Source organism: Ursus arctos, unplaced genomic scaffold (genome assembly GCF_023065955.2).
Source record: "Ursus arctos isolate Adak ecotype North America unplaced genomic scaffold, UrsArc2.0 scaffold_10, whole genome shotgun sequence".
Classification (NCBI taxonomy): domain Eukaryota; kingdom Metazoa; phylum Chordata; class Mammalia; order Carnivora; family Ursidae; genus Ursus; species Ursus arctos.
The window spans coordinates 45,496,993-45,513,897 of NW_026622764.1; the positions used below are offsets into that span (position 1 = coordinate 45,496,993).

The window sequence follows — 16,905 nt, forward strand, 5'->3', positions numbered from 1 at the left end:
CAAGGCCTACAAACACCAGTAATCAGAATGTCACTAAGGCCAGAACGGATAGAAGCGTGTCACGTGTATATCAATAGGTTCTCTCAAACACTGTCTGAAACCAATTTTACAGTCTATCACTGGAAGAACTTTGTGCAGACAAGTGAAAGATGCCACCCACACAGCCACAATTTTGCATCTGTATTTTCGTCTTTTTTTTTTTTCTTTTTCTGCTTTACCTAAAAAACATTGAACTTTAACTTCTACAGTAGCAAGGAAGCACAAGCAAACTTCTGCTTAGTCACAGCAGAGAAGGTTGATGTCATTAAGGACTTCTTTATTATAGATAATTTATTTCAGGAGACCAAAGGATAGCAATATATCACTGTCAAAACTGGTGGTGAAAGCTATGACTAACCGTAAAATACCGTGTGCTGCTGAAGGAAACTCTTGTCAACGTCTCCTTTACTAAAATAGGTCGACAATAGATTAGTGTAGGTCTGATGAACTTTAAAAGTGTTTTGTAGGTGGGTGGCAGAAGTCACAGTATCTTCAAATTGATGGGCAGAATGAACTTTATGCCATTCTCTAACAAATATATAGTCCTATTGGTTAAAGGAATTCAGTACAGGAAAAAAAAAAAAAACCGTTCCCTAATGACTTTACTAAAATATGACTTTAAGATAATGCCTTGTGGGATTTATTAAACAGAAGTATCACTGAGGGGAATACATTCTGGAGCAATGACTAATATCATAATTAGCAGGTGCATTTGTAAGAATTTACCCACTATTGAGTGTATTGCAAGGCTTCTCAGCATAAGGGAGTTAAGTTTTACTTCCTAACTGGCATGAGCACGGTTCTAGCGGCTTCATCTTCCCCCTGTGGTTGTTTCATCATCATGATCAAGGCATATACTCTCAACAATGCCTCCAGCCATCCCACCACCCTCCCAAAAGAATCAGAAACTTGGATGAAAATTTTTTTCTTTTCATCTACATAAACTCCAACCTATTGTCCACTGAAGGCCTGTCGTTCCTCAACTTCTTCTCTGCTCTAGAATAACTGGCTCTGCTTTAAGGAACTTGAAAATGTGTGCAGTTTGAAAACAGTGAAATCATCAAGTTTTAACATATTTTCAAAGAAAAAAATGAAGGTTTGAGTTCATCCTTAAAAAGTGGAGCTGCCTTGGGACTAAACAAGTATAAAATGGGCTAATACTCGTGCTTGAGTATTTATATACATCATATGGGAAATAGATATATATATACATGAATACACATACTTTAATTTTGCCAAGAAGTTTTATGGTTCACATTTTCATAAATATAGGCAGAGCCAATCTTTACTGCAATAAGTGCATATAACCCTTTATTAATCTTAACATAAAATATTTTCTTAATTTACCCCTTTTACTTTTATAGATATATTTCTATTGCATTGTATTACATAAGCAGCACTAACAGTAAAAAATTTGAAACCTGGTAGTGGTAGTGAAACATAAGAAAATATAAATACTATATTTGTAAATATTATTAAATACTTATCTGGAGATTTTTGGTTTTTTTATTTTAAAATATGTATATTTCTTAATCCTTTAATAAAGGTATTTGAGATTATTTGAAGAGTAACCAATTTATTTTAACCTCATATATAAATCTATGTGCACTGTAAAAAAGTGACTAATATATAATTTCAACTTTATTAAGAAAAGTTTCTGGAAATTATGTTTGTTTTTATTTTTAAAATTTTTTTCATGTGTTTTGAACAATATGGTCACAGGTGATCGATGTTGTAGAAGATAGAAATTTTTTTCTTGACTAAAAAATATTTCAAGCAATTGAGACTGGAATTTTAGGACATACTTTTCTATAATCTGATGATGTTCATGATCACACACAGCCTTAAATAACATGAAGATGCCAAGAATAAAATTCCAAAATTCTCCATGTAAACTTGGATATGATAATATTTATTGAAATTATAATATTTAGTCATAGAACTTAAGTAAACTACAAAGTCACTCATACACTAAGAAAAATTTAAAATTTTCCTACTCTTACATTTTTAAAAGAATGATGAATTATCATCTCAGTGAAAAGAAGATGAAGTATTTTACCTGGCTGGTATTTTGGAAATTTTGTTGAAACCTAAAAACTAATGAATGAAGAGGTTTTTACCTATAAGTAGATATAGCAACTAATTATAAAAATAAGATTCTCAGGTTTCTAGTTCATATAATTAAAGAAATTATACTTTTGTGTTTTCATTTATTGCAAAGTAAACAAATGCACCCAAATTTACATTGGAGCTAAGATTTTCATGGGTGCACACAAAACTAAGGAAAAAAGTAACAATGTATTAAAAATGATGATAATAATTTGAATTTTAAACTCTTCTCCGAAGAAACTCAAAACACCTTGATGGCTGATTATCTTTTAGTTAAGCTTTTTTGTACCTTATTTATACTATTTTTAATATATGGTAAAAGAGAAAAAAATGCTTTATGGTTATGTACTCAGGTTAACTTAAAGTAGGAACTAATCCTTCCATCTTTCAAAAATTAAAAAAAATAAAAAGACAAATGGAAAAGACACTCTTGGAAGTCTGCTATAGGAAAGAGGCATCCCCTTCTCATTTAGCCCATCATTACCCTTATAAGTAGAGATGTATATAATGTTTATGAAAATGAGTGCATGTAACTCATCAAACTGCCGTCTTAGAACAACATTGCAGAAAAATAGCCTCAAAATTATATATGAAGAAAGACATACTTCACACGTTTTATGTTTGTTATTGAAATCACTAACATACTAGAATATGAAGTTTTAAAGATCACGATCTTGGGAGCTCATCAGAGTCCCTATAGTCAGGAACCTCTTGTGTTAGAGAAATGGGACTAAAGGCAGACAACAGATAATGTTGCTAGTAAAGATACACTTTTTCTTTCACCTTTTCATTCTAAAATACTGAGTTTATTGTCTATGCTATGCTACTTTAGTCCTCTATGCTGCAGTCTCATTTTTATATATTTGGATTGACTGTATTTACCATGTGTTTAATTCTTTTTTATTGAAAAGGCCATGCACATATATCAAAAGGATTTTCTCCTCCTAGCATAAAAAGTCTAAAGTCAATCCTAATGTGAATCTTTTGAAATTGAACTATAAAACACCACATGAGAATGTATTCTTTTTTAAAATTTATTTTAGTAGATCTTATTCTGCTGGCTCAATATATTTTCTTCTATGAGTTCATATTGAAAAGACTTGCAGTAGCGCTACAAAGAAATCTGAAAACACAGATGTTCAAACAAAACTGGAAATTCTCCCAACAGTGAAGAAGTCCCTAGCCTCTTCTCAGCCAGGCCTTCATTGAAAACACCTGTTGAGAAGTTACCCTGAGACTGAACAAATAATTCTTGATAAGCTTCAATATGCAGTAACTTGTGACAATTAGTGATGATCTCTACTTGATTTTAGATTCTCATATTAACATATGAAATAATTCACATGAAAATTATTCCTATGAAAAGTGCTTTTATAAATTTGTGTAACAATCTATTTGCCTTACCTACCACAAAATCTGTGCTCCTATTTTTCAAAATCAGTGTTATAGCTTTAAAATGAATGAAATACTTCATTATAACAATGTTGTATTATGACTCACATTATTGAGGATATTTTAATCACTAGTCTATTATATAAACACTTCACAGACTGACTTGACTTTATCTGAGAAACTTGAAGAAACCCTGATATAAAATCTCTTCTCACAAACCACTGTTTCTACATAGTGGTTACATGTGTAACCAGCTTACACGATTGTTTTGCATCCATTTTCAATAAAAATACTCTTATGACCAAGAACCTACAGATCTTAACCTTAAAATTTAGACCGTGTGACTCACACAATATCATTCGATACTTTTTAAAAAATCTTAATTTAAACTGTAATATGAGTCTTCTGCATCCTGAAATTCTTAAATTTCATATCACCCCTCTATACCAGTGTATCTCAAAACAATTATGAAATACGTTTCATTTCATTAATAGAAATACACCATGTGCCTTCTAAAGAGCACGAACATACTGGAAAATAAAGCTGGAGCAGACCTAGTAGCTGCTAGTCCAAGTGCACTCTGTGGATTAAAAGACTACCGTCAGAAATACATGTGAGATTAGTAGTGTGTTTCCTCAGCAGGCTGTGTTAAATATACACACTAATAACTGCACTTTAAAACAAGGTTCTGGATACCTGAGCCCTTGAATTTAAGCATGTCACTTCAGCACAAAGTGTTTGAAGCATGCTAGTTTAAAGAAAAAGAAAAAAGGAGGGTCACTATAGTTAATAGTAGGTACTGAGAAAAACCTGACGTATTTAAGAGGAAATTAACCTATTAGGAATTTACAAAGTATTCTTTATAAGACTGCAAAAACTCAGTAGAAAAAGAAAGAGAAAGACAGAGTGCCTGTTTTAACAGTTTATATTGAGGATATTTCTAAGGCAGGAGTGATACGCAATATTGAGTCACCTTGGAAAAAAATTCAAGAACTTAAAACTGAAACTTTTTCCATGTTTTTATGGCATGGATTAAGATTCTAGAAGAAAGGGAATGGCAAGGAAGTTTGTCATTTGTTTTCTTTTTAAATTATCTGTCTCTTTCACTGCATGTGTGAAATTTGCTTTGGCTTAAGTTTTACTGCTGAGAAGAATCATCATCATCATCATAATCATCACCATCACCATCATCATCATCACCATCATCCACTCCTCAAGCAATGAACAACTTAAAGAACAGCATGGTGTAAATACAATATAGGCACCCCTGTCCCTTGAAACCTTCTGGATACTTCCATCCAAATTTATTCCTCACTAATCTGACCAAGGAATCAGGCTTGCTGATATTCTACTGCACCAACTCCATTTTTACTGAAACCCAAATAAGAATTCATCTAACAGCACTTGAAATGGAAGAGTAAACATTAACCCTCTGTGATATCTTTGAAATTGTCAATGGTAAAAATAGAAGAAAGGTATTTAACATACATGTATATGCAAAATGACTGCAAAAGATCTATAAATACATATTTTAACCTATCTCCCTAAAGAGATTATTATAAATACCAGTTTTACACAGTCACAGAAAGACTTTCGTGGAAACCACAATATTTTTTAAGGGAGATATTTCTTGTTCACTCTTTTATAGACATCAAAAAATCATGATTACTGGTATACAGCAGACACCATAAAAAGTGGGATTTAATACTACAATTGATACTTCAGTATTCAGTAACATCAAGTACAAGAGCTTGTTTTACAAGGACATTATACTATTAAAAGAAAATATGCTTTGCTAACTTTTAGAATTTGTTATATTTATGTAGAAAGGATAAGGTTATGAAATTTTATTATTCATTTTAATAATAAAAACATTACTGAGTCAAGTGTCATTAAAAGGTATTTGCTTTTCAAAGCATAAAATTATGAACAAATTAACTTCATTTGCCCCAAACTAATCTTCCTCCCAAAGTGTCACTTTTAGTTAAACTCAAATTTGAATTTCAAGTAGTGCTCATCCAGAGTAATTTGTAGCAACATGCATTTATAATAAGCAAGAATTAAGTTTTTCTGTGACACAACTTAATAGTGGATAAAAGAAGCTAGGCAGTGGCTAGACAAAGTACAGTCACCTGCTATTGTTAGAATCTATGTTCATGATGGGTCAGTCATTAAGGTTTTTTAAAAAATATACCAATAACTTTGGATTATACTATCTAAAAATATTAAATATCACTTAGACATACTGAAAATATATAGTATGCCAACTAAATGCATCCTGAAATTCTTTTTGGTGCATCAAGTGCCTTTAATGCCAACTTTGCCTCCTGTTTTCAACCATATAAAGTCGGTCTGTGACCCTCTGGTGCACCCTATTCCTTCCTCAATGACTTCAAGAAACAGATCAGGACAAAATAAATGTAAACTTTTCATAAAGAGTTAATGGTCATTACCCAGAGCCTACATTTATTCAAACTCTTGCAAGAGCTTCAGAGCATAATTCACGTATTAAAAGTTTAAACTACACTAAGACATCATGATGCAGACTGCTGTAAAGGATAAATTAGGTTCATATTCTTTAAAACACTTTTTAAAATATAAAACTGACTTTTGCCTAGTTGCTGTTTTGTATTTGAAAAAGTTAACTTCTGAGTATTTGAGTATACGTTTCTTTCCTTTTTGGCATCAGATTTTTTAAACAGAATTAAAAAAGCAAATTTAACTAAAACATTTTTTTCTACTCTAGGAATCCTTTGTTATGGAGAGAAATGTAGACCAACGAATAAAAATTAAATGAACTCTAAATGCTGAACACTGCTTACATTTTTAAGCCTACAAAAATAAACTTTAAAATACAACAAAAGTAAGACATTCACATCTTTTAGACTTTAGACTATTTACATGGGAGGGATTAGGTATAGAATATGTCGTACAAGTAGTGGCAAAAGTGTAAACCATTTTCACTTAAAAATATTTCCCTCTCACTGCTGCTGGCAGTGCGGCTTTGTCCTGTTCCAAAGGTTTCAGGACAGCTCCAAACACCAGCAATAAAGTCAAGTCCCAGTTAGGCTAAAAGTCTCTTACCTGAATTATGGACATCCGAGTGGCAGGGGTCTCGCTCGCATTAGTCCCTTGTCCGGTGAAGCTGGTGTGGCAGCCCGCGTGCCCCTGAGGAACAGTCAGGTTGTTGGAGGCCGGTTTGAGATACATCACCTCCGACCGGGGCGAGCTGAGGGGCAGGCGGGTCTGGTAGTCGAAGTACATAGGGGAGGTGGCCAGGGAGGGGCTGCTCACCACGTTCATGACGTTCATGGCGTTCCTCTCTTCCACCTCGCTCTGCACCAGCATAATATCATTTTTGTTGATCTTTTTCTTCTTGCCCTTGCCGCCGCCCAGCTGCGGGTGGCTGTACTCGGCGATGCGGCAGTTGTAAGTGCGAATCTCCTTGTTCTCGCGCTTGCACTTGACGGCAATGGTGATCATGGCCGCTAGGAGAATGATGGAGATAGTGCTAAGAGTCACGATGAGCGGCAGCGACATGTCCCAGTGGTGCTGCTCGCCGTTTACCCGGGGAACCCCTTCGGGCAGGGAGCCGCTCACCGAGCGGATGATGAGCTTGGCCACCGCGGACAGGGTGGGCTTCCCGTGGTCAGTCACCTTCACTACCAGCTCCACCACTGGCGTCACGTCCTCCCAGAAGGGGTGCAGCGTGCGGATCTCGCCGCTGGAGGGATCGATTTCAAACAGGTGGTCGTCGTTTCCATCTACGATCTCGTAGGTGAGGCGCCCACTCTCGCCGAAGTCACTGTCAAGGGCGCGAACGGTGCTCACCAGGTAGCCCAGGCCAGCGTTGCGCGGCACCTGCAGCTCAGCGGTGTCGTTCTGCAGCGTGGGCAGCACGATCACCGGCGCGTTGTCATTCACGTCTAGCACTGTTACCCTCACAGTTGCGTTGCTCTCCAAGTGCGCGGGCGCCCCGGAGTCCTTAGCAAGCACCTTGAACTCAAAAGCCTTGGTCTGCTCGTAGTTAAAGGAGCGCAGGGCGTAGATGGCCCCGTTGGTGGGGTTCACAGACACATAGGTATAGATGGACACGTCGCCGATGTGCGAGGGCAGGATAGAGTAGGACACTGTGCCATTTTGGCCTAGGTCAGGATCCTGGGCGAGCACGGAGCCCAGGTACTCTCCTGGGATGTTATTTTCGTGCACCTGCAGCACATAGAGTCCCTTGGTGAAACGAGGAGGGTTGTCGTTCTCGTCCAGAATCTTGACAGCGAACGACTTGGTGGAGTTGAGAGGAGGCGAGCCCCCGTCCCGCGCCACGATTGTCACGTTGTACTCGTCTTGTGTCTCGCGGTCCAGCGGGCGGTCAGTCACCACCGTGTAGAAGTTGTCGTAGTTCTCCTCAAGCTTGAAGGGCACGGAACCTCCGGGCCCGCCCAGGCCCCCGCCGCCGCCCGTTCCCCCTCCGCCCAGTACCCTGCACTGCAGCTGCCCGTTCTTGCCAGAGTCCCGGTCAGTGACCCGCACTAGGGCTATGACGGTGCCGGGCGGGGCGGCCTCGCTCAGCGCCCCCTGGCGCACGGAGACGAAACCGATGGACGGCGCGTTGTCATTGCGGTCGATGAGCTTGACAGTGACCTTGCAGTGGGCCGGGATGGGGTTGGGCCCCAAGTCTCGGGCCTGTACGTCGATCTCCAGCATCCCATTCTCCTCATAGTCCAGGTTGCCCTTGACACGGATCAGGCCGGTCTTAGGGTCGATGGAGAAGAGCTCTCTTACGCGGTCAGGCACATAGCTGCTGAAGGAGTAGAGTACTTCACCATTGGGACCCTCGTCGGCGTCGGTGGCATTCAGATCAATGACCACGGTGCCCAGTGGGGCATTCTCTGGCAGCTCTACCAAGTAGGAGGGCGCCTCGAAGACCGGGCTGTTGTCGTTAGAGTCTATCACCTTCACGTTGATTTGCACAGTGGCCGATCGCGGCGGCTCGCCGCCGTCCAGGGCGGTCAGCACAAGAGTGTGGTGGTTCTGCTGCTCGCGGTCCAGCGCCTTCTGGATAACCAGCTCTGGGAACTTGGTGCCGTCGCCGCGGGACTTGACGTCCAGCGCGAAGAGCCCGTGGTCGTCGCGCGTGAGCAGATAGGTGCGGAGCCCGTTCTCGCCGGCGTCCGGGTCATGTGCGCTGGTGAGAGGGAAGCGGGTGCCCGGCGCTGCGTTCTCCGAGATGTCCATCTCAATCTGGTCCGAGGGGAAGGAGGGGGCATTGTCATTGATGTCCTGGATCTCCACCTTGATCATGCAGATTTCCTTGTCGTTGGCGAACACCTCGAGGGACAGCTGGCACTTGGCGTTGTGGCGGCACAGGGACTCACGGTCGATGCGCTGCTTGGTGTAGAGGAGCCCGCTGTCCGCGTCCACGTCCAGCAGGTGCGGCGCTGAGTTCTCCAGCACCCGGTAGCTACCCGACTTGCTTCGCCCGCCGCCGCCACCGCCACCGCGCTCTGCCGGCGGAAGCCCCGGCTGCAGTCGAGCATCCTTGCCGATGTTGCCGATCACGGTGCCGGCCCCTTGCTCCTCCGGCACCGAGTAGTTGAGGTTTTTGAGCGTCAGGGCAGGGGCCCAAAGGAGGAAACAGCAACAGATGGAAAGGTACATCCCAGACCGGTGGGGTGGGGGCAGGAGCAGCCGGACTGGAGGGGCGAGCGAGTGGGTGCGCGCCAGCCTGGGGCTCGGGCGCAGCGTGCGCGCACGACACGAGCCACAAGTCTGTGGGTCCTTCCTTCCCTCTGCTCCTGGGCTGCGGCACTGGCAGTCTCCTTATTCCGCTCAAGTTCCCCGAACCTGTTGATCTACAGCATCCGCACTGGGAGAGAAGCGGCGGCGCAGCGAAGCTGCAGGGGCACGGAGCAAGGCGGTGGCTCCCTGCGGCTGGGGGCGAGCCCGGGGCTTTGTCTCTTCCGCCGGGACTTGGGGCGACTCAAAGTTGAGCGATGAGGCCAGCGATAAGATGGAAATCGCGTCTAGAAGGGGTGGTAAAGAATCCGTAGGTTTTCCTGGCTCCCGCTAGGGCGCTGCAAATCCACTCCCGCGGTAGCCGCCGGAATACTCTTCACATCGGGTGGGGGAGGGAGCGGGGAGGTGTGTCTTCAGGCAGATGGGAAAGTGAAATCCTTACTTGTTCCTCGTCTCCTATGATGAAATTGATGGGGATGAGGAGAAACAGAGAGAGAGTCAGATATATTTTGAAGCTTCGCCGGAGCCCGGTGAAATGTCTGCTGGCTTCGCGGACTGTTCGGTTTTCAGGCAGTGTTTTGCTGCATTTAGAGATCTAATCTTGCATTGCTGGCTGAGGCAGAGGCGGCGGCGGACTGCATCTCCCAGCCAAGCGTATTTTTTTCCTCTCTCTCCTTTCCGAGCAGCCAAAGGGAGGGGAGGAAATGCAGCGCAAAGAACTAGTGTCCCGATTTGTAGTTTCCTCCCTCCACCAGGCTCCTCCCTCTCTTCCTCGGAAAAGGCTCTCCCCTGAAGTCAGGAAAGCCACAGCCAGATCAGCGTTTGCGGTGTGAGTCTATTGGGAGAGGGGAAATATATAGCTCTATCTCCGCCTCTGTTCGTAGAACACACACTCTGTGATTTCTCTATGCCAAGCCAGTAGCCGCCGCTACCATCCCATTCTCTCCCCGAGAGCAAGGACTTCTCTCGATGCAGTTTAATTCCAGTTTGCTTTTCTTCCCAGGCGAAAGGAAATCAACAGGCAACTCATGGTTGGATGTGCAGATTTGAAGGGGGAGGGGGAGGCGGAATAAAAAGGAAGGGGGAGCCACCCTCCCAGTCCTCGCACACACACTCTCCCTGTCTCTCGCTAGAAGGGAAACAGTCTCTGCATTCACAGGGCTGGGCTGTCAAGTGCCTCTCTTTTCTTTCTATTCAGCATCTCCTTCCAATGGCCCTGCCTCCCAGTCCTCTTCATCTAGAAAGGAAAACCTTGGCGAGGAATAAAAGTGGTGAATATTTGAAGCGAATAAAGTGCGGGTTTTTTTCCCGTCAATTTTTTTTTTTTAATAGTAGAAGTGGGCTGGATGAAAGAAACACATCAAGATTTGGCGTGATGCATTCTGCAGTCTCGCTCTCACACAGTCTCTCTGGGCGACTCGAGGAGGGCAGGGGGTGAGGAGCTGCGGCCGCGGCGGTCCAGCCAGGGGCGCCCACCCCCGAGAGCTACCTCTGAGGGGATGTTAGGAGCAGGTCTGTCTACACATTATTTTGGGTTCTCGAGGCGCCTCGACATACGGGAATGACACATCCAGAAATGCAGGTGTTCCGATCTGCCCGATGAGTCAGAAGCAGTGGAACGAATCGTATTCACTCTCGCCTCATGGTCCTCCCTTCACAGATATTAGTTGCGGCTTCTTCCTAACGCTTTCTCTGACTCACTCTATAGAAAGAAAAGCCAGATTCATGTTTTGGAGAAAAAGAAAAAGCGAGAGAAAAGGGAGGGAGGGAAGGAGGAAGGTGTAGCTGAATCCAGCAGCACTTTTACTCTACCTCTTTCTGCCGGGGTCCGAGGGTCTGGAAAACAAGGCGTCTGTTTTGCTAGGTGTATTTATTTATTTATTTATTAAAAAAAAAAAAACACAAAAAAAAACCCCTTTCCTTTTAGTTAGGCGTGAGGAACCCCCAAATCTTTCAGAGTCTTGGAAAAAAAGAGAAAAAAAATCAGGATTCCAGTGACTGTTCACAGCTTAGACCCGCATCATAGTTCACGATTTTCCTCTCAATGTTCTCTATTCACAAAGTCCAGCACCGGTGTGCATAGTTAATTGTGCAGTCCGTTGTGGAGGGCTTTTTTTTTTTTTTTTTCCTCTTTTTCTGTCACGGGTGGTCTCTTTTAATCTGGTGCCTGTCAGGATCAGCTCATAGCCTGCGAAAGACGTGCGGATTTCAAAGCAAATAAATCCATCTCCGCAAGCAAAGCATCAGAGGAAATGAAAGGTGAAAATTCAACAGTTGGAGTAGCGTCTCCCCAGCCGCCCTCCGCCGCTGCCGCATCCGCCGGGCTCGCAGTCCCAGCTCTCTCCCCAGCGCCTCTTGCTGACTGACTCTATTCACCTCACGCCGCTGCTTAAACATTGATACTGATTCTCTGCCAGCCAATCCGCGTGAGGAACAAGGCCCTGCCTCCTCGGCCCACGCCCAATAGAAGGCGGAAAAGAGACTGGCGGGGGCGGAGCCAGGAACCCCAGCTCTTCAGAGTCATTGATTAGATCAGTTAGATGGGAGACCAGCCGGGCTACGCAAGCCCCGCGCTCCGCCTTGGCAGCGGCGCCCAGGGCCTCGTCGCCGGGTCTCCTGAGTCTTTAACTACTGGGAGAAGCTTCTCCACCCTCTTCCTCCAGAAAAAGGAGAATTAAAAGAAAAAAAAAGTTTGACAGCGATTTAATTTTTTTTTATTCCATGTACACAGGAACCGGAATCGCAGCGTGCTTGCAGAACAAGGTAGCTGCGGTCTTCCGGATGGGTTTCTGTACACACACACACACACACACACACACACACACACACACATCCCGGCACCAAACACACACCTATCCCAAGAGAGGCGCAGATATTCTGGCTGTGGATCCGTCTGAATGTGGTGCAGAGCGATGTGTGTGTGTGTGTGTACCCGCGCGCGTGGAGTGTGTGTGTGTGTGTGTGTGTGTGTGTGTGTGTGTGTGTGTGTTCTGGCGGGTGTAATGTGTATTTCAGCGAGTGTGTGTGAATGCGAGGGCGCTCGCGCGCCCGCTTCTGCCGGAGCTGGTGCAAACATACCCGGAGCAACAGCAATCAATATGTAACTTTCTTTATCCTCGGAGAAAAATCAGCTGTCCCCAGGCACCCATGCAAGGAAAGTCTCTTGATTATGAAAGTGTTTCAGAAGAAAAGCAGAAGCCCAGTGAAAGAGAGGCCGTATTTCCCCAGAGGAAAAACTCCTCTCCTTCTCCAGGAGAAAGGCTCACTGTCGATTCAATCTTTGTAGTTTGTTAAAGCTCAAATCTAGCTAAATACTACATAGGACTCTACCCTTTTCAGTCGCCCTCAGCTCAGTCCAGATTTAAAGTAAAGCGGACACCCCACCCAGTACACACACACACACACACACACACACCTAGTTTTCGGGTTTTGTTACTTGATCTTGTTATTGAAGTTCTATATGACAATCTCAATTGTATCTCAACCAAGTAAGTGTTGATAATCACATTTGCCAAAGCTCCTATGCATAAAAGCTGAGCGGAAAGCGGAAGGCAGATCAGTGGGGGATCTGTTAAGATTCATGTTTGTAAGTAACACCACCACCACCACCACCACCACCACCACCACTACTACTACCACCTCTCTCTGTCTCTGTCACACACACACACACACACACACACACACACACACAGGCTCTGATTCATTTACTTTGTCAACTTAAGTTTCTAATCTCAGAGATTCCTTCTTCCCAAACTATTATCACAAACATCCACAAGTGAAGACTGGTTTGCTCCTGATCCTTCGGTTCTGGGAAAGAGTTAAGAAGGAGAAAGAAAACTGAAGTATTGAAATAGAAAAGGTGAGTGTTTTGATTGCTAGAGTATTGATCGCAATTCATAAATACTAAAGTTAAGTTGCCATTTATAAATTGTGAATGACTAACGTACAAGTCTGTTACATGAATCATTCAAGATTCAAAGAAAATCAAATCCAGACCAATTACAGAAAGTTCTGATGATTGTTGTTGGGATAATTGCTTAAAGATTCAAGTAAAGGAGCTATTTATTTCCTGGAGGACTCAATGAGATAACTTATAGTCTGAATTTACAGTCTGATCTGGATCCAAAATTAAGAGGTTCTTTTTAACAATTTAAAAATTCAAAGAGGAGCTCTTTATAGCCATACCTTCAAGTCCTAAAATGTCTTTGTATTTTCTAAATAGGCAGTTTGTGCATATACCTTCGCTAAACAGAGCTTTATAGAAATCTGGGTTGTTTGCTGAGTGAGTGCCTAGACATGCTACTTTGTGAAACCCGACCTTCATATCTCCTTAGGCTTGGTACCTGTGCCCCAATACATGTACCTTGAAAGCTGAGGCTTTGATAGCAGCTAACTTAAATAAAGAGTAGTAATTATACACTCATTTATTAATCATTACTTTTTTAAAATAAGACAAACCTATGGCTTTTTTTTTTTTTTGCATTATATGCTAATTCAAGGAAAGTCATAAAATATCCCTTGAGGTTTACAATAAGGCAAAAACAAGAGAATGAAAAAATTTCAAGGAAAGAGGTATATGGCTTATTGATTAGCCCTGATTAAATGTGCTGTTACACAAATGAGGGGAGAAACACAGTGTCTGGGAAGAGACCCATGATAGGAAACACATTCTCATAGACAATTTGCCCACCACCCTTTCCAGAGTAATTATGTTACACTTCCCCCTAGTGTATAGAAAGAGAATACCATGCCACAGGGCATCTGCCAAAGGGAGCAAAATGGAACTATATCTGATATCTACTTATATTTTATTTAAGTTGTAGTATTGAGTTCTGTTATTAAAGACTGACATGTACCCAAACTAACTAATTTTTATCCTCATGTCTCATTCCTATTTTATTTTTAAAGGAAATGGAATCAACTGATATTTGCAATTCTTTTGCTTTCCCTTAACCAGACACAACTTTTTAAGCTATAATCATTACTAATTTTTTAGCATCTCATAAGTTCTATTTTTTCTCCCCAAATATTTTTGTTTGATATATAATTATTAAGTAACTTCTTTTTAAGTGTGCTTAAAATACTAAGTTCATTTAAAAAATTGATATACATATGGTTAAATAGTTTAAAGATTTTATTATATTCTATACCATAGTAGGCTATGGACATATGAGATCTGGTTGAGGAATTTAGAAAAATGCGTAACTAACAGTTATGCGTAACTAACAGTACCTACAATCTCGCATTTCTCAAGAGACTGGTTGATAATCATGATTTACAGTTACAGAGGGTAGTCTCAACCTTAAACCAAAATTGTATTATTACTTTTTTATTAAACATATTGAACATCCAAAGATTTCATTGATTTAATCAAAATACATTATGTATGCACACTTATTGAGAAAAGGTACTTGGAAAGACTTATAAAATTAATATAATTAGGTAATATAAATATAAAACTAATTAATAAACATAACATATTTAATTAATATAAATACAATATAAAATTATTTAATTAATAAGATATGATAGTCCAAATAAGTTTTAAAATAAATTACTTGTTTTGTTAGAATAGCTACCAACAGAAGCATTATGGTCTATTTTATAGACTAAAAAAGACTGACTAATGCTTCTACATTAAATCAATAACTTAATTAACATTTTTAATACATAATCTTAAAGGTGCTTTTTAATGAAATCTCATGTTATTTAGGTTATTTAATCTTGTCTTTGAGACACTCTTTGTATTTCATTATGTACTGGTTGTAGCTGTAGTTCTGAGAATTTATGCTTGCAGCCATAACGCCAGCACTTAAACATTCTTCAAAAATTTGTTCTGTTTGCTGTATTCTTGAGTTCAATACAGTACCTAAAAGGAATTTTTATGCTGGTATTTTCAATATAACCACTGTTTATATGAATGAAAAATTCCCTCTCTACTCTTTCCTTTTCTGTCCTTCTTACCATTATTTCACTACCTGGTTTCATATAATTTGATTTGTTAATAGAGAATCTTCAAAAATAATTTTAACAGCTAAACTATTTTAGATATAATAAGTATCAAAAGTTTCCATATCACATTTGAATCCATAAACAGGTAATAGTATTTCATTCACAGCTAGTTCTATTAGTTTCCATTGTCTTCAGAGATATTTGTGGCTCCCCTCTAACACACAGCTATTGGCCATTTGCTGACTTTTAACCAAAGCTTTCTAACAAATGACAAATCTATGCTACTAATAGGACACTCACTAAAACATCTCTTTCTCTGTTATGATAAATATGAATTATAATAAAGATGCAAATTAACTATAATTTTTAAGCCTCAGGAGAAATGTTTTGTAATTTAAAAAGTTTTTGAGAACTCAGTTTCTCCTATACAACAAAATAAGAAACAGATATAAAATATCTTCATAAATATGCTGTATTTTAAATTGAATATTAATTTTTTCTAACTTTTATTAAACTATAAAATCTTGCTATTAGAAAAATATTTGTAAGGAAATAAAATATTTTACTTTTCTTCTTTATTATATGTATATGTTGTTATGAAATGATAACGTATACATATACATGTGACCTCCTCCCACACATATGAAGTGAGTTTCTAGAGAAAGTCAAAAATAAAGTTACAGGATTAACCCTACAAAAACATACAAGTTCTATTCATTTGAAACTCACACAAGAAATGAACTAAATTTCCAACTGGTGTTCATGTATTTTACATATATTTCTAAGTATGTTAGTCAAAAGGACATATTCATAAATTAGTCACAAATGATCAATTTTTGAACAGTGACACAAATTTCAGGACATTTATTTTTAAGTCCCGAGACAAATTTAAAAGTGAATTTAACATTTTTATATTTAAATTTGACAATTTAAGGTTATTTGGTGGGGTGTAAATAAATTGTGTATGAAGTTGTGTGTAGAATACTTAAGAGAGACCACACAAAAACAAGAATTGTCAGATAAAAGAATAGGTTACATCTAATGTATTAGTTAACATATAATTAAAATGTGGAGTTGGATTACATTGTGCAAAATGTAATTCTGAGAAAGCTTATCCTGAGCCTCATAAATTCCAAATGTCATATTCATGTCTTCTCCTGACTTAGCCGGAAATAAAAAGGTTCAATTAATTATGAAACCTCAACTCTCTTGCCCCATGAGAAGTTACATGCTGGCTCCCCCTTGTGGTCACTTCAACCATAAAGAGAGACATTCAGGCATTTGTTCTGAAAATTTCCTTCATTAAGAAAGTTAGGCTTGTTCAATCTTTGTATACAACTTCTTGAAAGAAATGAAAAGTTTATGAATGAAATAGTTAATTCATATATGTGACTGCTGGATGGTTAAAATACAATGGCTTAAGCAAGAAGCAAAGATAATAAATATTTCTTGTATGGTGCAGCAATTCCATTGTTTCTTACAGGGAAGCGAGTTAGGACAATTCTGAAGCTGCAAGGCCAGCCCTTGGAGGGAACCCGGGCAACTTGATTCAGTAGGTGGCACTCTTTCCTCAGAGTCAGTTTTGCTGTGATGACCTGAAATGTTTCAAAAAGCTTTGTCACTGGAGGTCCTGCCTTTCAGGTGAGGCAAAACCCAAAAGCTTATAATCACTTATTG

At 40.5% G+C, this 16,905-nt stretch overlaps 1 protein-coding gene across 4 annotated transcripts in view; it reads right to left on the minus strand.

Annotated features, from left to right (window-relative positions):
- PCDH17 (protocadherin 17) overlaps positions 1-11,620 on the minus strand; it is a 98,162-nt gene extending 86,542 nt beyond the window's left edge. For all 4 annotated transcript variants that reach the window (XM_057308200.1, XM_026493372.4, XM_057308217.1 and 1 more), the window contains exon 1: positions 6,625-11,620. In XM_057308200.1, the coding sequence (XP_057164183.1) occupies positions 6,625-9,198 (2,574 nt within the window). In that variant the 5' untranslated portion in view covers positions 9,199-11,620. The remainder of the gene's footprint in view (positions 1-6,624) is intronic.
- Between the last annotated feature and the right edge of the window lie 5,285 nt (positions 11,621-16,905).